Below are 23085 nucleotides of genomic sequence, written 5' to 3'. Positions count from 1 at the left end.
TTTGGACTACAATTCCCATGATCCCTGACCACTGGTCCTGTTAGCTAGGGATCATGGGAGTTGTAGGCCAAAACATCTGGAGGGCCGCTGTTTGGGGATGCCTGGTTTAAAAGAAGGGTGGTTGGGTGGGCCTTCATTCTGCCTAATGGTGAGGTGGTTGTGTGGTGTAGTGGTTAGAGCATTGGGCTTGGACCTGGGAAGCCAGGCTTCAAAGCTGTACGGAGGAATTCAAATGCTCACTCAGCCAAGAAGCTCACTGGGTAACTTTGGCCCAGTCACTGTCTCTTAGCCTGAGCTACCTCGCAGGGTTGCTGTGAGGAACAGACAGGAAGAAGGGGGACTATGTAGGATTCCTTGAGCAACCTGGAGGAAAGGTGGGACATATATGTAATGAATAAATAGAGTTGAGACCAATTCACAACCCTCCACTTGAACCGCTGAAAATCTCTCACTCAGGAACTTGCACCCTGCGTGTTAAAAACGCACGGGGGTCTGTCCAATCAATGTATTTCCTTTTTAAAAAATCAGAGGTGATGCAATAGCCATCTTCAAATATCTAAAAGGCTGCCACCTGGAAGATGGAGAAAGCTTCTTTTCTCCGGCTCTGGAGGGCAGGACCCGAACTGAATAAGGTTTTGACTAAACCAGGCATCCCCAAACTTTGGCCCTCCAGATGTTTTGGACTACAATTCCCATCATCCCTGATCACTGGTCCTGTTAGCTAGGGATCATGGGAGTTGTAGGCCAAAACACCTGGAGGGCCGCAGTTTGGGGATGCCTGGACTAAACATTAGGAAGAGCTTTTCCCAACGGTTCGCTAGTAGACGTAGGATGGGCCATCTGTTAGGGATTCTTTAGCTGTGATTCCTGCATTGCAAGGGGGTTAGACTAGATGACTCTGGGGGTCCCTTCCAATTCTACGATTCTATGAATTGCGGAGCTCAGCATGTTCGTTGATCGCTCACAAAGGGTGGGGCTCCTCTACGTACAGATACACTTTCACTGAGCTGACAACACCCCATCACAATTGTGCAGACGCTTTCGAGACAGGCTTCCCTTCCCCGAATGCAGAATGCCGCGGCGAGGCTCCTTACTGGGTCCTTGCCGCGGGACCACATTCATCCAGTGCTTTACCAGCTGCACTGGCTCCCGGTAGAGTACAGGGTCAGGTTTAAGGTGCTGGTTTTGATCTTTAAAGCCCTATGTGGCCTGGGACCCTCGTACCTACGGGACCGCCTCTCCTGGTATGCCCCGCGGAGGACCTTAAGGTCCACAATTAACAACACTTTGGAGGTACCGAGCCGCAAGGTGGTTAGATTGGTCTCAACTAGGGCCAGGGCCTTTTCAGTACTGGCCCCGACTTGGTGGAACGCTCTGTCACAAGAGAACAGGGCCCTGCGGGATTTGACATCTTTTCGCAGGGCCTGCGAGATGGAGCTGTTCCGCCTGACCTTTGGTTTGGACTCAGTCTGACCCTTATATTTCCCTCCCCTTACAGTTTCGATTTATGGGATACTAGTAAAATGAGGCTGCATTTTAAATTGTATTTTAACCCGTATCTTAATTAACTGTTTTTCTTTTTCTTTTACGTTTTATTGTAATTTTATTGGTGTTAGCTGCCCTGAGCCGGATTCTGGCTGGGGAGAGTGGGGTATAAAATAATAATAATAATAATAGTAGTAGTAGTAGTAGTAGTAGTAATAATAATTACTGTGCCTGGGATGGGGAACTAGAAGCCCTTCAGAGATCATCACTCCTATGACTCTCAAGTAGTGCCACACATTTCTCTATTCTCTATACCAGGCACAGGCAAACTCGGCCCTCCAGATGTTTTGGGACTACAATTCCCATCATCCCTGACCATTGGTCCTGTTAGCTAGGGATGATGGGAGTTGCAGTCCAAAAACATCTGGAGGGCCAAGTTTGCCTATGCCTGCTCTACACCCCATACCCCCTGCTGCTTATATACCCCCTAATAATAATAATAATAATAATAATAATAATAATTTATTATGTATACCCCGCCCATCTGGCTGGGCTTCCCCTGCCACTCTGGGCGGCTTCCAACAAACATTAAAATACATCAAATATCACAGATTAAAAACTTCCCTAAACCAGTCTGCCGTTAGGTATTTTCTAAATGTCAGGTAGTTGTTTATCTCTCTGACCTCTGATGGGAGGGTGTTCCACAGGGTGGGTGCCACTACCGAGAAGGCCCTCTGCCTGGTTCCCTGTAGCTTTGCTTCTCGCAGTGAGGGAATGTCAACAATACGAACAGAAGTGAACTTGTTCAAAGGTTAATTTGCTGATGTGATCACCTAGTGTTTTCTGTTGCATAGGAGGAAAGTCAGCCTCAGGTGTGGGGTGGACATCTGCAAGAGGGACCCCCAAAGAGGTATACAGAAAGGGATGCTTAGGAACCGCTGCCCTACACTTAAGATGCAGAGAGAGAGGGAGTTGGTGTGTCCAGGTGACCCCTAGTGGATGTTTCTTTTAAAATCCTGCTCTTGCAATGAATGGGAAGTTTTTGTTGCATATTTATAAAAGCGTTGTATACAAGTTGGTACATCAGCAGGATTCTAAAAAACATTTTCAATATAATGATGAAAGATAGAGTTATTTACAAATAGATAGTGAATGCAATTTGGACATTTGTTGTTGTTGTTTAGTCGTTTAGTCGTGTCCGACTCTTCGTGACCCCATGGACCATAGCATGCCAGGCACTCCTGTCCTGCACTGCCTCCCGCAGTTTGGTCAAACTCATGTTCGTAGCTTCGAGAACACTGTCCAACCATCTTGTCTTCTGACGTCCCCTTCTCCTAGTGCCCTCAATCTTTCCCAACATCAGGGTCTTTTCCAAGGATTCTTCTCTTCTCATGAGGTGGCCAAAGTATTGGAGCCTCAGCTTCACGATCTGTCCTTCCAGGGAGCACTCAGGGCTGATTTCCTTAAGAATGGATAGGTTTGATCTTCTTGCAGTCCATGGGACTCTCAAGAGTCTCCTCCAGCACCACAATTCAAAAGCATCAATTCTTCGGCGATCAGCCTTCTTTATGGTCCAGCTCTCACTTCCATACATCACTACTGGGAAAACCATAGCTTTAACTATACGGACCTTTGTCAGCAAGGTGATGTCTCTGCTTTTTAAGATGCTGTCTAGGTTTGTCATTGCTTTTCTCCCAAGAAGCAGGCGTCTTTTAATTTCGTGACTGCTGTCACCATCTGCAGTGATCAAGGAGCCCAAGAAGGTGAAATCTCTCACTGCCTCCATTTCTTCCCCTTCTATTTGCCAGGAGGTGATGGGACCAGTGGCCATGATCTTGGTTTTTTTGATGTTGAGCTTCAGACCATATTTTGCGCTCTCCTCTTTCACCCTCATTAAAAGGTTCTTTAATTCCTCCTCGCTTTCTGCCATCAAGGTTGTGTCGTCTGCATATCTGAGGTTGTTGATATTTCTTCCGGCAATCTTAATTCCGGCTTGGGATTCATCTAGTCCAGCCTTTCGCATGATGAATTCTGCATATAAGTTAAATAAGCTAATATGAACTAATAATGAAATTCTTCTCCTTTGGCGATCACTCGTAGCTGAGTAAGATTGTCTTCCATAAACACGGTTTTAACAGCGAGTCCGTAAGTGACTGTGGAGGCCAATTCTGGATCCACACTTCCTTCCACAGTGGGGACATTGGTTTCCAGGTGGGAGTTGATCCCAGTGAGGTTTTGCCAAGTGTGCCTTCCTCCTAGCGTCCTGAGTGTCTTCAAAGCCCATGACACTTTTGGTAAAGGCTGTTCTCCAACTGGAGTGCTCGCAGGCCAGTGTTTCCCAGTTGTCAGTGTTTATACAACATTTTTTAAGATTTGCCTTGAGACAGTCTTTAAACCTCTTTTGTTGACCACCAGCATTACCAAGGGCGTACCCACCACGGGGCAAGTTAGGGCAGCTGCCCTACTCTAGAAGCAGGGCTGGTGGGCAGAGGCGGAGCACAGCCCGGCGGAGCGCGAGTTCGCCATTCCTGCTGCGCTGCGCCGCGCCGCACCCTCCCTCCAGCTCCCCGGCGCGCCCTCAGGCAAGGCCAAGCGCGGCGGGGAACCAGGGAGCGCGGCGCGGTGGGCGGGAACGCCGAACCCGCGCTCCGCTGGGCTGGGCTCCGCCTCCGCCCACCAGCCCTGCTTCTAGGGAGGGGCACAGCCCGGCGGAGCGCGAGTTCGCCGTTCCCGCCCACTTTGTGGCCCCTCCCCTTCCGTGCCTTGGCCCCTCCCCTTGCCCCCCCCCTAGTTTTGATCCTGGGTACGCCCATGAGCATTACGCTTTCCATTTTTAAGTTCGGAATAGAGTAGTTGCTTTGGAAGACGATCATCAGGCATCCGCACAACATGACCAGTCCAACGAAGTTGATGTTGAAGAATCATTGCTTCAACACTGGTGATCTTTGCTTCTTTCAGTACACTGATATTAGTTCGCCTGTCTTCCCAAGTGATGTGTAAAAATTTTCGGAGACACCATTGATGGAATCTTTCGAGGAGTTGGAGATGGCGTTTATAAGTGGTCCCATGTTTCACAAGCATATAGTAAGGTTGGTAGTACAATAGCTTTGTAAACAAGCATTTTGGTTTCCTTGCGAATGTCCTGGTCTTCAAACACTCTGCACTTCAATCGGGAGGAAGCCGCACGCGCAGATTTGTACATGCATGAACTAAAAATGAAATAACAGAACCATGGAGAGGGAAGAGGAAAGTCAAGGGATTTGAGATATCCCACATTTGGATATTATATTAGTTGTATAAATATCATGAAAAATGTTACAGTTGTTTTTTTTATTTTAAAATTTCATTTTCAATGTTTATTTTTATATGATGTTTGTTTCAATTAAAACTAATAAAAATGTTTTAAAAAATAAAATCCTGCTGTTGTTTGAGGATTTGCTGAAAAGTACTCTAAATCACCTTGCAGATGTTTTGCACGGTAACCGAGTGGAATTGCAACCCAGAAGCAGGTGTGCTGGCTGCGGGGTGATGGGAATTGTAGTCTGAAACAGACAAAAATAAGAGTACTCTAAATCCGTTAAGCGCAGAGGACTGACGAGACTTTCCCAAGGTTATAGCATTATTGCCGTTTGGAGGGGCAACTTCTGCACTATAGTGCAGCAAAAGCGGGACAGAAAATTCAAAAACCCAGAACACCTGCTGTATGAAAAGGATTTCAGCAGGAAGTTATGGGGCATACACGAATTGGAAAGAAAGCAGTAGATCTGCCCCAAAACTTTTGCAAGCACAAAAAGTATTGGAAGTAGGATTAGGTGAAAACACCCTTATAACCATCATGAGCGCAAATCGCCATGAATGCACAGTGAAAAGGTCTAGACCCAACACGCCTGTTTTTCTCAGTGTGCCAATGATGGGGTTGTTCCACTGGACTAGAGCAGCAACTCATCCAGAGATGCCCAAGGCAGCTTCCCCCTAAGAGGAAAGAAAAAGTGTGTTTTATCTCAGGTCTCGGCATCAAGACTCTCAAATCAGTATTTACTTAGATCTGCTTTTAATTATTATTACTTAACTGCTTAAGTGCCTTATTGACACTTTTTTAACAGCTCACTTTAGAAGCCAGTTTTTTAGATTGCCGACTCTCTGTGTTTCACAGCTGGTTTTGCACAGCACAATTATTTATTTAGTTGGGGGGTTAAATACACGAGGTGGTTTTGTATGTTTTGTGGTATTTTATGCATTGTGACTTGCTGTTATTTTCATTGATTACAGTTTGGTGATTATTTATTGTAATTGATAAGTGTAAACTGTTTAATTATTACTTGCTGATATTTAATTTTATTGTTTACTATTATTTTCTAATGGGTTATTGAATATTGCTTTATTTGCTATACGTTGTTGTTTATTTTAAAGTTATTGTGACTTGTTTGTATTGAATCAGATCGCTATTACGTGGGTGATCTTTGCTGTCTACGTTGTTTGTTTGTTCAGCTTGTAAAACCGCCTTGTTTATAATAACATAGAAAGGCGGTATACAAATTAAAAGTGAAATGAAACGGTCCGGTTGTGCCGGATGCGATTTTCTGCAGGATGCACAAAAATTCCTTCTTTCCCCTCCCGAATTACAGGGAAGCCGGCGTGAGCAGAGACTCTTTCAGAGACGCGCCGGGCACCCTCCTCCCGCTTCGGGCTTCGGGTTTCTCAGTTGAGTTATCGCGGTGCTACGTAGGAAGGCCTCTTCTCGTTCGCCCCTCCACCGCCGCTCCCCTCGGGCCCGGCCGCGCCTCTCGGCCGCCAGAGGGCGATCGCGCGCGCGCGCTCCCCTTTTAAAGCGAAAGTGTTTTAATAGGAACAAAATCCTCCCACTTCTTAGACGCCCTCGGTTGCTTAACTGGGCGCTCCCCTTCCTGTTTCTCTCTACGCGGGGAAAGGATCTCAGGTGAGGAGTTTGGGGGCGGGGTGGCGATCCTTTGTTGCGAAGGAGCAGACGCACAGCCGGAAAGCGAGCAAAGGGCAGATTTGATCCCCGGTTTGGGCAAGAGCGGGCGTGTTGCAATGCAATGCAATGCAAACGCAAATGGGTCTGTTGCAATGCAGGCGGTGCAAAGTTAGGGACTCGCGGGGAGGAGGAGGAGGAGAAAAAGAGACGAGGAGGCTGGATTTGGACCCTCGCCACTTCTGACTTCTTGCAGGCGCAAGAGTCCACGGGAGGCGTGACCCACGGGAGGCCAGGATGTTGCGAGCCCTCGCCAGCTCCGCGCAGCCCAAGCAAGCGCTCGGTCGCCTCCTGAGGATGAGCAGCACGGGGGCCAAGACGCGGGGGACCCTCGCCGACAAGGTGGCCTTGGTCACCGCCTCCACCGAGGGGTAAGCTCCGCTGGGGCTCGGCTCGTTTTCTGGAAGGCGTTGCTTTTTTGCCGGGGGGGGGACGGGGCGGGACTGGGTGCCAGGGAGGCAGAAGCACTCTGCGCGCCCTCAGTGGCACTCTTGCCACGGCGCACCTTTCGCAGGCGGTGGAATTGAGGGAGGGGAGGAAGTCTTCACGGCTAATCTCCGACTCGTCTTAAGCCCTCGGGATCGGTTTTGAAGAGGAAACAAAAAGAGGATTCTCGCCGCTGTGCTTAAGGGATGAGTGTGTGTGTGTGGTTTTTGTTGTTGTTGCTGTACGCCGGGAACCCACTCGAGTTTTAACGGAGATTTTTAAAAGCATCAGATTGAAAGTCTTTAAGGTAGTGTTTTCCTAAAAGCCGTATCCAACTCTGCTTCTAAGGATCAAGTATGCTTAGCATTTTTGTTGTAATCGTGTGTTTTCAATGAACAAAGTTTTGCACCTTCCACTAAGTGTCCTTTTCTGAAAAGATGAGCTGCTATTTCCCCTGAAAATTGCCTGGATCGTGTCTCTTGTAAGATCACGACTGCAAACGCACCATACATTTAAAGCCTGTGTGCATGCAAACACCAGGGATCCCTGTCAGAACCGGCCCAGGCATTAGGCAGGTTGAGACCGCTGCCTCAGGCGGCAGAAAACCCCCAGGCGGCACTCCCATGGGTGCTCATTTTGGGCACAGTTGTGTCATTTGTGACCACACCTGATCCCTGAAACTAGTTGAAGGGTGCTGGGAACTGTAGCTCTGCGAGTGGTAAACTATGGTTCCCAGGATTGGGTGGGGCGGGGTTCAGATCTATGGTGTGTACACAGCCCTTGGGTTGAAGGTTAATGACCAACCTAAGATTTGACCCAAGGGCTTTCCGCAATTAACCAGCGATAAACCCTGTTGAATATAATGGAACTTCCTTCTGCGTAAACATTCACAGGATTAGGCTGTTCGCCACTAAATTACAACCAGCTCTCAATGATTAACTAATTAGAGGGAACATTTTTAAACCACTCTGGGAACTGTAGCTTTGTGTGGGGAGTTGGGGGTCGCCTAACAGCTCTGGGCACCCTTAACAAACTACAGCTCCCAAGATTCCTCGGGGAAAACCATGACAGTTTAACTCGGGGGGGGGGGTCAGCAAACTTTTTCAGCAGGGGGCCAGTCCACTGTCCCTCAGACCTTGTGGGGACCGGACTATATTTTGGGGGGAAAATATGAACGAATTCCTATGCCCCACAAATAACCCAGAGATGCATTTTAAATAAAAGGACACATTCTACTCATGTAAAAACATGCTGATTCATGGACTGTCCGAGGGCCAGATTTAGGAGACGATTGGGCCGCATCCGGCCCCCGGGCCTTAGTTTGGGGACCCCTGGTTTAACTGTTATCATAGCACTTTCAATGTACGGTATGGTGTGAACAGGCCCTAAGATAGAATCATAGAGTTGGAAGGGACCCCGATGGTCATCTAGTCCAAGGAATCTTGCCCAATGTGGGGTTTGAACCCACAACCCAGGAGTTAAGAGTCTCATGCTCTACCAACTGCGGTATCTGTAAGATTCAGCTGCCAATCTATCTGGCTTCTATACATGGGACAGAAGGGGAGGGGGATCATCTTGTCCAGGGGTCAGCAAACTTTTTCAGCAGGGGGCCGGTCTACTGTCCCTCAGACCTTGGGGGGCGGACGGACTATATTTTGAAGAAGAAGAAGAAGAACGAATTCCTATGCCCCACAAATAACCCAGAGATGCATTTTATATAAAAGCACACATTCTACTCATGTAAAAACACAGTGATTCCTGGACGATCCGTGGGCCGGATTTAGAAGGCGATTGGGCCGGATCTGGCCCCTGGGCCTTAGTTTGCTTACCCATGATCTTGCCCTTTGCCTTGGTCACCAAAATATATTGGACTGGCATTGTTTCTCTTCCCTTCCTATCAGACATGCACACACACTATGTTGAACTATAGATTGTAAGCTCCTCAGGGCAGGGACCTAGACTGTTTCTACAAGTGTTGTGCCCATCAATAGTACTATGTAAACAATAGCAATAAATAAATCTAACTTTGTACTGAAAACCAGTGTAGGTTTTCTGGGGAGACAGTCAGTCCCCCCCGCCTTTATTTCCTCAATAAACCCAAGCATTCTTGATTCTTGACAGAATTGGCTTAGCAATTGCCCGCCGCCTGGCCCAAGATGGCGCCCACGTGGTTGTGAGCAGCCGTAAGCAAGCCAATGTCGACCGGGCTGTCGCTGAGCTACAGACGGAGAACCTGAGCGTGTCGGGGTTGGTGTGCCATGTGGGGAAGGCCGAAGACAGACAGCGACTTGTCAACGCGGTGAGAGCCAAGGCTGTCTTGAGTGGGCAGCATATTTAAAGCACTGTATGATTTCCTCCCGCCCCAAGGAATCCTGGGAACTGTAGTTTTGAGTGCTGAGCATTGTTCCCCTCACAGAGCTACCGTGGTTTAGCAATCGTTTCGGATTGAGAAGGCCATTGGGCCGCATCCGGCCTCCAGGCCTTAGTTTGGGAACCCCTGCTTTAAAACATCCTAAAAACTGCCACCTCAAGGTATCTTTCAGCCAACATCTGGTTAGCCACTGTGAAGACCAGGTGCGTGGCAGGGGGTTGGTCTGGATTACCAACTCTATAATTCTGTGGTTCTGTGACTGGATGCCCCCCCTTTCAGCCTGAGCCCGGCGGCCAGGCTCTCCTGATGTTCTGTGCAGGGCTTGGTTTTCAAACAGAGATTTTATTCGTAGCGTCGTTCGCATTGCTCATTCTGTGCCTTGTGCTGCAGGCCCTCGAGCGCCACGGAGGAATCGACATATTGGTCTCCAACGCGGCAGTGAATCCCTTTATTGGCTCCACTCTGGATGCCACAGAGGAAATCTGGGACAAGGTAAGGGGTTCGGGGCAGGCGGAGGGAAAGGATTGAGGTGCCTCTCAGGGCAGGAAAGGGGCACAAGCTCGGCCAATGGGGTGAAGCAGCCCAGTTGGCATAGAGCAGAGGCTTCTGGGAAATACAGTGTTGCTCGAACCAAGGCTGGGATGCACGAAGCTGCCTCATGTCGGATCCCATCCATTCACACTTGCTCTCAGCTTAAGCCTACTTTGCAGGGCTGCTGTGAGGGTGAAATGGGGAGGAGAGCTATGTGCCTTGAGGCTGTGTGTAATAAACAGAATAATAAATAAATACACCATTGCCTTGCGGGGGACTGGATGGCCGGTTCACCCCTCCTGCTCAGGGAGAGAAGACCTCTCCCAGCTCCTTGTTTCAGAGAGCAGGGTGGGTGGGTGTTTAAAGTATGGTTGTGCATTTTTCTTGATTTTATTGCCTTTAGCTTCCTGTAAACCCGCTTTGAGGGTTTTGTTGTTGTTGTTTTTTACAGTCAAGCTATATACATATAAATTATACAAAAACAATGAAGGGGGAAAGTGATTAGGCAGTGGGTGGGAGAGGTTTGCAAGCGACCGGTTTTGAAAAGCCTTTTCCTCCTCTTATCTTCAATTAGATTTTCGACATCAACGTGAAGGCCGCAGCCATGCTGATCAAACTGGTCGTACCTCACATGGAGAAAAGGGGGTGAGTCGCGGATTATTGTGCTTGCGTGTTGTGGAAGAGGCAACTTGGCGAGTTGGGCAAAGGGTGTTCTGAGGCAACGATAATATTATTGTCTCTATTCTGGTCCGCTGATCAAGCGAGATAACCACAAAGATCTCCTTGCAAGCCCACCTGTTCTGTAGTGACCTTTTTGCTCTTCGCCTAGGCTCATGACTGCTTCAAGTTTCTGGTCCTCATTGTGAAACTTCCCACTTCTGTAGCCCTTCCTGTGTCCACCCACCTTCTGTTGGTGGGGAAAGGCCTCCGTTCCGTTGACCTCTGAGACTTGCGGAGAAGGTCGCCTTTCATAAAGGCGGGCCAGAAGCCATTCAGTGGCTTGGCCACTGACATTTGGGGGGAATTATGGGGCACACCTGAGGAATTATTGGGGGGAGGGACTCGGTAGCCCATTATCTGGTACAGAGTTGGGGCCATGTTGCTAGACCTCATGGCCAACACCCATGTTTGAGACTTTTTTAGTCCCTCTGTGGGTTCAGGGAACAGTAACCACCAACCATTTTCTCAGGTGATAATAGACCCCAAAGCACTCAGTGAGTTACATCTTCTCCAGCCGTATCTTCCTTTCAGATGTCCACCTCACCTTACGTGGTCCCCATCATGACTCCTCTCAGTCTCCATCTTCATTCGCTCTTGTTAACCTGCTTTTTTTCCTTACAGAGGCGGCTCCATTGTTGTCGTCTCCTCCCTAGCTGCTTATTCCCCATTTCCGGTGAGTCCGCTGCTTTCCATTCCTCTGCCAATGTTGTCCTTGTCCTTCTGGGTCTAGAACTTCCCCATCCCTTCCTGTACTAAGAGCATTAGAAGATCTCAGCTGCTGGATCAGGCCAGCGGCCCTTCTAATCCGGCATCCTGTTCTCACAGTGGCCAACCAGATGCCCCAATGGGAAATAGGTCACAATATAGATTTTAACCTCTGGGGAAAACTCTGGAAAAGTGACTTGAAGTTTACAGCAAGTTGTTCTTTGAAGGAGAACTACCTGAAAATCATTTACAGATGGTGTTTAACTCCAAGTAGGCTTGCTAAGATGTATAAGACTGAATCAGATAAGTGCTGGAGATGCAAAGAGGTGGAGGGAACGTTCTTCCATATGTGGTGGACATGTAAAAGGGTAAAAGAATATTGGGAAATGATCCATAACGAATTGAAAACGATGTTTAAAAGTACTTTCCCAAAAAAACCCAGGCAGAGTCCTTTCTGTTGGGGATAATTCAGACTGAAATTCCCAAGTGTAAAAAAAAGAAGGTTATCTATGTATGTCACTACAGTGGTACCTCTACTTACGAATTTAATGCGTTCCAAACGCACATTCGTAAGTCGGGAAAAAATTGTAAGTCGAATCCCATAGGAATGCATTGGGAGAAAAAAATCGTAAGTCGAAGCAACCCTATCTAAAAATTCGTAAGTAGAAAAAATTCTATCTAAACCGCATCCAAGATGGCGGTCGGAGCTCCGTTTGTAAGTAGAAACATTCATAAGTAGTTATTCGTAAGTAGAGGTACCACTGTACTACTGCGGCCCGTGTTTTGTTAGCCCCAAAATGGAAAACGAGCGAGGTCCCAACTAAAGAAGAATAGCAACTTAAGTTAACAGAATATCCGCAGCTTGCAGACTTAACATATAGAATATGAGAACAAGAAGAACATACGTTTAGAGAAGATTGGAAAACATTTATTGAATATATGGGAAATAACTGTGTACAGCTGAAAACGCTGACAGCATTGAGATAAATTCAACAGTGTAAGTTACAGTAGTTATGATGGTTGTAATAATGGAAAACTGAATGGTATAGTTTCTGTAAAATATGCAGGGATTTATGATATGTAAAATGAACCATGGAAAGAGAGGAAGGGGAAGTCATTGGTATCTTAAGGATGTATAAATGAATAAATTGTGAAACAGAAAATTTAATAAAAATTATATATTAAAAAATGCAAGCAGGACCTCAATTCAGCAACGTCATCCCCTCTTGCGATTCCCAGCAACTGGTTCCAACTCAGGAATGGCTCTTCCAAGTTGGAGCTTTTGCTAGTAAACACTGATGGCCTTATCCCCCCCTGAATTTTGAAAGCCATCCACATTGATGGCATGCATCCCTTCCCCGGGGAAGAGGACAGAGGTTGTGGTCCAACAACACCTGGGTGCCCATGGTTGAAGAATGCCGCCTTAGGAGGACGGTCTTGTCAGCCTCCTGAAATCTCTTCCTCCTCTTAGGGCTTGGGCCCCTACAACGTCAGCAAGACAGCACTCCTGGGCCTGACTCACAATCTGGCTTACGAACTCGCCCCCAGAAACATCCGCATCAACACACTGGCCCCCGGCCTGATCCGCACCAAGTTCAGCTCAGCTGTGAGTATCCAGGAAGCTGAGGACGGAGGTGCCTCCTGTGTTTTATTAGTTTATCCCCTGTCTTTCTTCTGCCACCACAGAACCCATGTTGCAGTGGGTGCGCGTGCTTCTTGCGAGAGATCGTGCCCGCCCTTTGCAATCTTTCGTATGCCCCACCTTTACTTGAGGTACCCCTGGCTGTGGCATTGGGGGGGGGGGCGGAGAGAGAGCCACCTTGTGTGTCGGTGACCAGCTTTTGGAACTCCATGCCTGGGAAGATTATGATTATTCCCACATTTATTGCCAGCTGCTCACCAACCGTTCCCAGGCTGGGTTGCGACAGTTAAAAATGCAAAGCAGTCGCAACAGATCACAATCGCAGGATCAGGGTGGGTTCTGAAAATGATTGTTTCAAGTGTCAAAGGCCTAGGTGAAGAGGTCTCTTCCTCTTCATTTCACCTGACAAGATATTCCTGTTTCTTGGGGTTTTTAATGGGATTCTTTATCTGCCCCTTCTGTCTTGTTTTAATTTTCTGGTTTTGTGGGGTCTTTTTTTTATTCTACAGTGGTATCTCTGGCTGTGAACGGGATCCGTTCCGGAGGCCCGTTCGCAACCTGAAAAGGCCGCATCCTGAAGTGCTGCGTCTGCGCACGTGTGCAACGCAATTCGGCGCTTCTGCGCATGCACAAAGCTTGATTTAGCGCTTCTGCTCACGCGTACAGGTTACGGACACGCCGAACCCAGAAGTAATCCGTTCCAGGACTTCCGGGTTCGGTGCATCTGTAACCCGAAAAGACGCAACCTGCAGCGGACGCAATGTATTATTTTTTATTTTTGTATAATGTATTATTTTTTATTTTTGTATAATGTATTATTTTTTAAAGTGTTTAAAGTGTTTCACTTGCACCCTACCCTCTGACGGCTTAGATTTCAACGGGAGCGAGGTGTAACTAACTACAGCTCTCATCTTATACTTAAAACTGGGAGCGAGCCTTGTTGAATTCGGACTTGGACCACTAAGAAGACAGACTTGTATAGAGCGGTGCTGTCTGAATCCAACCCAAAGTCAACAGAAGTTGAAATCTGTTATAATTGGGCTGGTGGTGTTGTTATTGTTGTTTTAAATGTGTTCACCTACAGGCGCAAATTCAGGATATTGGTTTTATCATAGAGGCAAACTGATGAGGCATCTTCTCTTTCCAGCTCTGGCAGGACAAAACCATGGGGGACAAATTGATGGAAACCTTGAGGATACAGAGGTAACGTTCACCACACAAACAATTTATTTATTATTACGGTCGAGGACCAGTTCATAGCAAAAATATAAAATACAGATAAAAATAAAAATAAAATACTGTGAATACCTTTTGAAAGAACAGTTTCAGGGAGCATAACGTATATATGACGCTTTGTGGAACATTTAAAATACATTGTTAATTATATATACAATGCTATATACAATATATACAATTATATATACACCACACAAACAAAGACCCCCCCACCGGTCAGCAGGTCTCTGGGCCAGCTATGGACCACAAACAGAATCTGAGGGGACTGTACCACATCACTTGAATTGGCTGCCGGGCCCTGAGGCCCCTTTAAAAGAAGCCCCTTGCTCACCCACTAATGATGTTGGGCACAAGCCCATCCCAGCTGTTGTCTCTGGAGCCTGCCTTCTAACCACAGGAGTGGTGAACCATTTTGGCCCCACCCACCTGACATATGCAACATCATTTGTGGGCAGGTTAAAAGGGGGGCTGGGCCAGGTGCGCCCCCTTCTCAGATCTGGCTCTCCAGCGGGGCAGAATGCAGAGGGGCTGGGCTGCTGGGGAGATCCCATTCCCCACTCCTGTTCTAGGAGTTATGCAGGGATGCGGGTGGCGCTGAGGTCTAAACCACTGAGCCTCTTGGGCTTGCTGATCAGAAGGTCGGCAGTTCGAATCCCCGTGACGGGGTGAGCTCCCATTGCTCTGTCCCAGCTCCTGCCAACCTAGCAGTTCGAAAGCACACCAGTGCAAGTAGATAAATAGGTACCACTGTGGCAGGAAGGTAAACGGCGTTTCCATGCGCTCTGACACTTGTCACGGTCCTCTGTGCGCCAGTTTAGTCCTGCTGGCCACATGACCCAGAAAGCTGTCTGTGGGCAAACGCCGGCTCCCTCGGCCTGAAAGCAAGATGAGTGCCGCAACCCCATAGTCGCCTTTGACTGGACTTAACCGTCCAGGGGTCCTTTACCTTTTACCTTTTTTTTTCTAATGGCATGCATCTGAAGAAGGGCTTGGCTCTGTCGGAGGGGGTCTGATCTGTATGCAAAAAGTCTCAGTTCTCGCCGCTGGTGTCTCTCTAGCTTTATTTATTTATTGGGTTTATATGCCGCTCTTAATCAAAAGATCTTGGGGAGGTTCAGGTGATAAAAACCAAGAGAAAAGCACAAGTAAATAATCAAAACGGAAGCAACGAAACCCCACCTCCCACAGATACATTTTAAAGCCTGTAGAATATTAAACAGCCAAAGGCCTGGTTGAAGAGGAACGGGGTTTTTTGGCCTGGCACCTAAAGGTGTATAATGAAGGCGCCAGGCGAACCTCCCTGGGGAGAGTATCCCACAAGTGGGGAGCCACAGCAGAGAAGGCCCCGTTGTTGTACTGCTGCCCTAGACCTCTCATGGAGGAGCCACATGAAGAAGGGCCTGGGAAGATGAACACAGGGTCTGGGTCGGTTTATAGGGGGAGAGGCGGTCCTTGAGGTATTGCGGTCCTGAGCCGTTTTGACGTTTGTTAGCGGCAGAGTTGGGGAACCGTTCTCAAACCGAGATCCACATTCTTTTGTGGAGAGCCTTCCAGGGCCTACCACGGATGGGGCCCCAGCCGGCGCACTCAGGTGCACATAGCACACCGCTGCATGCAGAATGTGCTGTACATCCAAAACCACCTCATCCTGAGTCAGACCTATAGGGGTCCATCTTCTAGCTCAGTATTGTCAACTCCGGCTGGCAGCCGCTCTCCTGGATTTCAGTCCGGGAACATTCATTCCCAGCCCTATTTGGAGGTTCCGTATGAAAGCGAGTGACAAAATGTTAATACATTGTGGGATATTGTAAAAAAAAAATTATTTAATCAGCTTATGATAAACCTAAAAACCTTGATTTGTGTTCAGAGCGGTTTGGTGCTCTGCTGCCAAACTACAGCCCCTCCCCAGACGCACGGATTCACTCGCTTCCTGCCGCCACCTCAAACCCACAGCAGTAAAGGCTGGGGAAAAGGCTATAAATGCCTGGAAGTGGGTGGCAGGGATGATTTTCACGGAGAGCGCAGTTCGACAGAGGAGGTTTAACCCTTCTCTCCTTTCCCCAGCTGCGCACTCTGCGAGTATCATGTAAACCCGCCTGCTGCGGACACGGAGCCATTAGGGTTTTTTTGTGGAAAAGTCTCCTACAAAAAAACAGTTTTTTTGCAAGCCTGATTGCAACGTGGAAATGGGTGGTGGGTGGTTACTGCTGGGGGGGGGGGTCTCACAGTGCATGGGGTGTGGGGGTTTAACCACAGTGATGAACTCCACCCCACCTACCTACCAACCTACAAAAAGAACCCCAACACGCACACACTGCAATTACAGATGAAACTCGGGAAATTAGAATATCATCGAAAAATGCATTTATATCAATACAGTGGTACCTCGGTTTATGAACACAATTGGTTCTGGAAGTCTGTTCATAAACTGAAGCGAACTTTCCCATTGAAAGTAATGGAAAGTGGATTAATCTGTTCCAGACAGTCCACAGAGTACTTAAACTGAAGCGTTCATAAACTGAAGCGAACTTTCCCATTGAAAATAATGGAAAGTGGATTAATCTGTTCCAGACGGGTCCGCGGAGTACTCAACCTGAAGCGTACTTAACCCGAGGCATGGGTGTAATTGGTTCCAGAGGTCTGTTCATAAACTGAAGCGTTCATAAACTGAAGCGAACTTTCCCATTGAAAGTAATGGAAAGTGAATTAATCCGTTCCAGATGGGTCTGTGGCGTTCGTAAACCAAAAATTCGTAAACCGAGGTGTTCGTAAACAGAGGTTCCACTGTAATGCAACTTATTATTTTTTATTTTTCTTTTAATTTTTACAAATGCTTGCTTTTGGAAATTCCAAAGAAATAAAACAAATAGTTACAATAATACAAAAATAAACAAAAATAAACTGCTATTACATTTCATTAATTACATTCCATTTATAATTGACCCCCCATAACGACAAATAATTACAATTACAACAAATAAAGGCTTGACATATCTTGCTTTGCATGTCATGCATCTATCTCATATACTGTTTTCACCTTTTAAGTTGCATTACTGAAATATATGCACTTTTTGACCATATTCTAATTTTCCGAGTTTCACCTGTAAGCTTGAAGAGAGCCCCTGTTTTGGAGCACCCGGCCAGCCCTCTTGCCTACTCCCGCCTCCCAACCCTTGGAGAGCTGCTGCCGCCGCCTAGAGTAGACAACACTGAGCAAGATGGATGTGGAATAAGTCCGCACGGTGTCCCACCGGGTGGCTTAAGCAGCTCTAGCTAGGCCTGAGTCCTGGCGCAACCTGCAGCCACTTATTTATTAAATATCTATACCACCTGTCATCTGAGTATCAAAGGGCAGTTTACAATATAAAAACACAAAAAGTACATGACGTAACAAGCAGCAGTTGTCTTTTTTTTAAAAAAAACCTACAAGATTTGAAAGGCCATATTTAAACAAAGATCTGGGAGAAAAGTCAAGGTATGTAAGGAAGGGGCCAGGCAGGCCTTTCTGGGGAGAGCATCCCATAAGCAGGGAGCCACCACTGAAAAAGCCCTTCAGACCTCTCACAGAGGAGGCACTCAAAGAAGGGACTCAGAGGATAATTGTAGGGTCAGGGTCATATGGGGAGGTGCCCCTTCCTCGTAGGGGCTCTCGGTGCTGGCAACTGGTGTGAGAGGCAGGAGTTGAGGGCCAGGGAATGGGGTTGCAGGTCAAGAGCCAGGAGTTTGACCCTGTACCTCAGTTTACAAACACAATTGGTTCCGGAATTCTGTACTTAACCTGAAGCGTACTTAACCTAAAGCAAACTTTCCCATTGAAAGTAATGGAAAGTGGATTAATCTGTTCCAGACGGGTCCGCGGAGTACTTAAACTGAAAATACTCAAACCGAGGCGTACTTAAACTGACTGTATGTGGTGCTGTCGCCCAGACAAATTCATCTGGGAGCCGACGGCCACACGGCAGACTCTGGAATGGGCAGGCAGATTTGAGGCTTGTCGAATAAGATCAGGAGGTGATCTCTGTAGCTGGATCAGGCAAATGGCCAACCTCGCCCATGATCTCTCAGTGGCCAGCCTGATGCCCCCAGGGGAAACTTGCAAGCAGGACGTGAGTGCTGCGACAATCTCCCCACTTGCAATTTTCAGCGATGGGCGTTCTTGCCTCCCAACGGGTGGGGGAAGCATAGCCGTTGTGGTTGCTAGCCATTGATCGCCTTATTCTCCCCATGAATTTGTCTCATTGTTGGCATCCATCTGTCTCGAAAGACAGTGGAGTGTGTCTCCGTGGGCAAAGTCGAACCACTGGAGAATCGCAGCACCCGCTGTGGCTGCAAGAGACCCGTAACTTGTAACGGCTGCCTCCTGCGTTGCTTTTGCTGCGTTAGCAGCAACCAAAATGGCCTCTCTGTGGCGCAGGCCTGGGTGGTGTGTATGGGGGTCCTGGGCTGCCCAGACCACATCTCAGCCTGGCTGATGTGGTCCAAAGGAAAGCAGAGCAATACGTTCGGCAACAGCCTGGCTACAGGACTTGCCGGAAGGAGGCATACAAGACGCCATCCAACCCCCTTAGGAAGTTCATTCCAGATTTGTGCAGGGTTTATTCCTTAGCCTTTTCTTCTCCTGAAGATATCCCACAGGGCCGCGGGTAATGAATTTTGTCTAATCCTCTTTATTAGCTTTTCAAATGGGTGGCCGTCACCACCTCTTGCGGGCAGGGGGCAAAATTCCAAAGTTTAACTATGCGCTGTGCGAAAAAGTAAAAAGCTTTTGCCTGGCTGTGAAGCTAGCAGTATTCAGCTACGTTGGATGGTCGCAAATTCTAGTATTAAGAGTGAGGGAGGAGAAACATTTCTCTCTCCACTTTCTCCAAACCATGCATAATTTTTATACACTTCTATCATCTCCCCTAATAATAATAATAATAATAATAATAATAATAATAATAATAATAATAATTTATTTATACCCCACCCTCCCCAGTCAAAACCGGGTTCAAGGCAGCTCACACCAATAAAATTACAATAAAACATAAAAAGCAATTGATTAAAATACAGTATTAAAATTTAAAATGCAGCCTGATTTTAAGTAGCCCGTAAATCCAAGCCATGAGGGAGGAAAACACAGGGGTCAGACTAAGTCCAACCCAAAGGCCAGGCGGAACAGCTCTGTCTTGCAGGCCCTGTGGGAAGATGACAAATCCCGCAGGAGGGCCCTGGTCTCCTGTGAAAGAGCGTTCCACCAAGTTGGGGCCAATACTGAAAAGGCCCTGGCCCTAGTAGAGGCCCTACCCACCACCCTGACATACCTTTTAAACAAACTAAAAAGGCCAAAATGTGGCCTCAATTTTTTTTGCTTGACTTGAACCCATGCAGATCCAGGTGCGAAAGAGACAACATTTTGAATTAAAGATCACAACACCCTTAAAAACATCGTCAGTTTAGAGGTACCAGGTCTGAACAGTTCTTTCTTCCAAAAAAGTTCTCTCTCCTGCTTAGTGTCTGACTAGCACCTGGGAGTAAAGGTAAAGGGGCCCCTGACATCAGGTCCAGTCGTGTCCGACTCTGGGGTTGCGGCCCTCATCTCGCTCTATAGGCCGAGGGAGCCGGCGTTTGTCCACAGACAGCATCTGGGTCATGTGGCCAGCATGACAAAGCTGCTTCTGGCGAACCAGAGCAGGGCACGGAAACGCCGTTTACCTTCCCACCGGAGCAGTCCCTATTTATCTACTTGCACTTTGATGTGCTTTCGAACTGCTAGGTGGGCAGGAGCTGGGACCGAGCAACGGGAGTTCACCCCGTTGCAGGGATTCGAACCGCCGACCTTCTGATCAGCAAGCCCTAGGCTCAGTGGTTTAACCCACAGCGCCACCTGGGTCCCACAGCACCTGGGAGACAGTGCTCAAATAATTAAACTCGCTGGGTGATCTTAGGCCAGTTACTCCCTCTCAGCCTAGCCTACCTCGCAGGGTTGTTGTAAGGATAAAATGGGGAGGGGGAGAAGAGCCATGTACGCCGCCTTGAGCTTCTTGGAGGTGGGATGCAAATGCAACAAATAAATAAATTAGGAACTTCATGGGCCGGAATTACAAACTTCATTCCACTCTCAACTAAAATGCCTCCTCAGGCCTTGAGGATCTAAAATAACCTGACTGTGTGTGTGGAGTGCTTCGCAATCTTACTGTGCTTTCATTTTTAAAATTTTATTTCTGTGTTCTGCTTGGCCCACTGCGCATGTGCACATGCGTGCATCCTGCCCCCCCCAACAAATGCGCCCCAGCGCATTTGCGCATTGATTTAAACAGTGCACAAAAAGCAAGCACCGTTATTGCATCAGGGTTTTCAGGCGTTTTAGTTGCCTAATTAAAAAAAAAAAGAGAGGGGAGAGAGAAAAGAAGCAAACTGACAACTGCAGAAAATTGCACATGTGGCAATTGTGGAATTGCTTCTGGAAAATCTCCAGGTTACACAGGAAGGCAGGCAGAGCAGAGCAGTGGCGGTGGTGATGCAGAAACTTACAGAATGATAATGAAATGGAACGAGGGATATCCAAAGCTCCAGCCCTCGGCCGTTCCGGGTTGAACAGCAAATCAATCCAGGCCTGGATTAGGGGTTGGTTACCCCCAGGCCTCGTTGGCATCATCATCTTCCTCTTACCTAGAGATTCACCTTTCCTCCTCCTGCCTCCAATTCCTCGGCCTCATCTCCTTTCCCCACTAGGCTGCGCCGCCTCCTTTTTCCCGGCCCTGCCCTTGGACAACAGCCATATTCTGCCTCCACTGTCAAGAGGCCACAGAAAACCACTTGCTGGGGAATCTCTCGTGAGCAGAGTGCTGTTGCGCTCGGGTCCGGCTTGCAGGCGTCCGAAAAGGTTGGCCGCTGTGAGAACAGAATGCTGGACTAGATGGGCCATTGGCCTGATCCTGCAGGCTCATTTCATGTCCCTCCAATTAAGCCCCGTCCTTTCTTTGTCTTGCTTCCACCAGGAATACCCGCTAATCGGACTGATTCCCTTTCTTCCCTCTCTTCCTTAGGATGGGAGAGCCGTCGGACTGCTCTGGCATAGTCTCCTTCCTCTGTTCCCCGGACGCCGACTACATCACAGGGGAGACCGTGGTGGTGGCTGGGGGGTCCCCATCCCGTCTCTGATGGGATTGGGGGGGGGGAGTCCAGCCTGCCTTCCTACTCAACTATGTGAACAACCAGATGGATGGTTTTGCATTGCCCACTGTGCACCCCAGGAATAAAGATGTGGGGGTGTTGAGTGAGGGGGGAGGGGTGCTTGGCTATTGGAGGTGGGGGGCACAGTTGCTCCCCCGGAGGAGAGATGACGGGGCGAGACACAGGCGTCCCTCCCAATAAATGGGAAGGTGGCAAGGGGGAAATTGATCTCTGGGTCTTATTTGAGATCGTATGTGTTTTTTAAAAAATGTGGTGGTGATCGGTTTATTACCTACCCTTCACCCTAAGGTCCCAGGGTGGGTCACGATGATTTAAAACAAATTCTAGGGAACTATAAGGACGTCTTACTCCCAAAGAGGGTGGGGCAGTCCATCCCTGGTCCAGGTTTGTTGGAAGAAGTATCATCTAGATCAGGCATCCCCAAACTTCGGCCCTCCAGATGTTTTGGACTACAATTCCCATCTTCCCTGACCACTGGTCCTGTTAGTTAGGGATCATGGGAGTTGTAGGCCAAAACTTCTGGAGGGCTGCAGTTTGGGGATGCCTGATCTAGATCCATGTTTCTCGAACTTGGGTCTCCAGGTGTTTTGGGGATACAATTCCCATCATCCCTGACCACTGTTCCTTCTAACTAGGGATGATGGGAGTTGTAATCCAAAAACAGCTGGAAACCCAAGTTTGAGAAACACTGATCTCTGCGAAGCTCATCATTGTAGCCCAGTTCCCATTGGGATGGGGAATGCCCCAAAGCAGTCTTTGCCAACCTGGGGCTCTCCAGATGTTTTTGGACTACAACTCCCATCGGGCCTGTGCTGGCTGTGGCTGATGGGAGTTGTGATATGGAGGGCCCAGGTTGGCAAAACCGGGCCTTGCAGCCTACAAATGCTTCCCTGTGTAACTGGGGCGCCCTTCTGGAAGAACAAAAATCTCGAGAACTGAGAGAGGTGTCTATGTGTGTATTATGGGTTTTAGGGGTCACTTTTGCAGGAAAGTATCGGGGCGCAGGAAGTCTTTTGCAGGGGGAGGGTCAGGTCTGTGGCTCCGGTGGCGATTTTTCCATCTGTCTGTTTCCCAGTGTGCCTTATTTTTATGTCGATTTTAACAATAAAGGTGTGTCTCTGACTGAATCCTTTTGTGGGCGCCTCTGTTTGTGTGGAGGGAACCCCAGCCCCCAAGGAAGGGGTTCTCAGCAAGGGTGGAGCCTGACTGAAGCACAGCCTCTCCCACCCCAAACTATACGCTGCAAAGCCACCCCACCCCTCACGTCGATCCCTCCTGAGGTGGGGGGCGTGCAGTGGAAACGACTTCTTGCTGCGAGGACTCCCCCTTTAACAACATAGGACACCCCTCTGCACTTCCGCCCCCACATCCCTCCATCCCCGAAGGAGCCTCTTTTTTGGGGGGGCGGATACTTGCGCCCACGTTTTCTTGGCAGGCTTCCCCCTCACCAACTGGATCCTTTTTCTACCCACCCCCCCTCACCATTTCTTCCTCTTACCACCCCCGCCGATCATTTCCCATCTGACAGTTCATCTCCCTTCTTCTTGGGGGGAGGGGAGAATTTCACATGTGCTCCTTTTAACATTGCCTTCTGTGGCTTCTTCCCCCCCCCCTCTCCCTCACCCCACCATTACTACAATTCCTCCATTTTGGGGGGAGGGGGGCTATATGGTCCACAGCCTGCTGTGCCCTTCCCCCCCCATGTCTGGGTGAGGGTTCACCCGCCGCCGGCTCTCTTGCCTTGCATTTGTCCATCCTCTGACATTTCCCTGGCACCTGAGGTCTTCTCTCTGCCTTCTG

At 48.3% G+C, this 23085-nt stretch overlaps 2 protein-coding genes across 2 annotated transcripts in view; both read left to right on the top strand.

Annotated features, from left to right (window-relative positions):
* LOC118095902 (myosin-7) overlaps positions 1–23085 on the top strand; it is a 373415-nt gene that overhangs the window by 170139 nt on the left and 180191 nt on the right. The window lies entirely within an intron of this gene.
* On the top strand, positions 6328–22412 carry LOC118095236 (dehydrogenase/reductase SDR family member 4). Its single transcript, XM_035136306.2, has 9 exons — positions 6328–6421; positions 6675–6849; positions 9026–9203; positions 9666–9767; positions 10381–10451; positions 11148–11199; positions 12703–12837; positions 14021–14076; positions 21138–22412. Exons 2-9 carry the CDS (start codon positions 6716–6718, stop codon positions 21250–21252), a joined length of 843 nt encoding a protein of 280 aa, XP_034992197.2. The 5' UTR covers positions 6328–6421; positions 6675–6715; the 3' UTR covers positions 21253–22412.

Source organism: Zootoca vivipara, chromosome 13, assembly GCF_963506605.1.
Source record: "Zootoca vivipara chromosome 13, rZooViv1.1, whole genome shotgun sequence".
Classification (NCBI taxonomy): Eukaryota; Metazoa; Chordata; class Lepidosauria; order Squamata; family Lacertidae; genus Zootoca; species Zootoca vivipara.
This window is presented reverse-complemented; position numbering and strand designations above follow the sequence as displayed.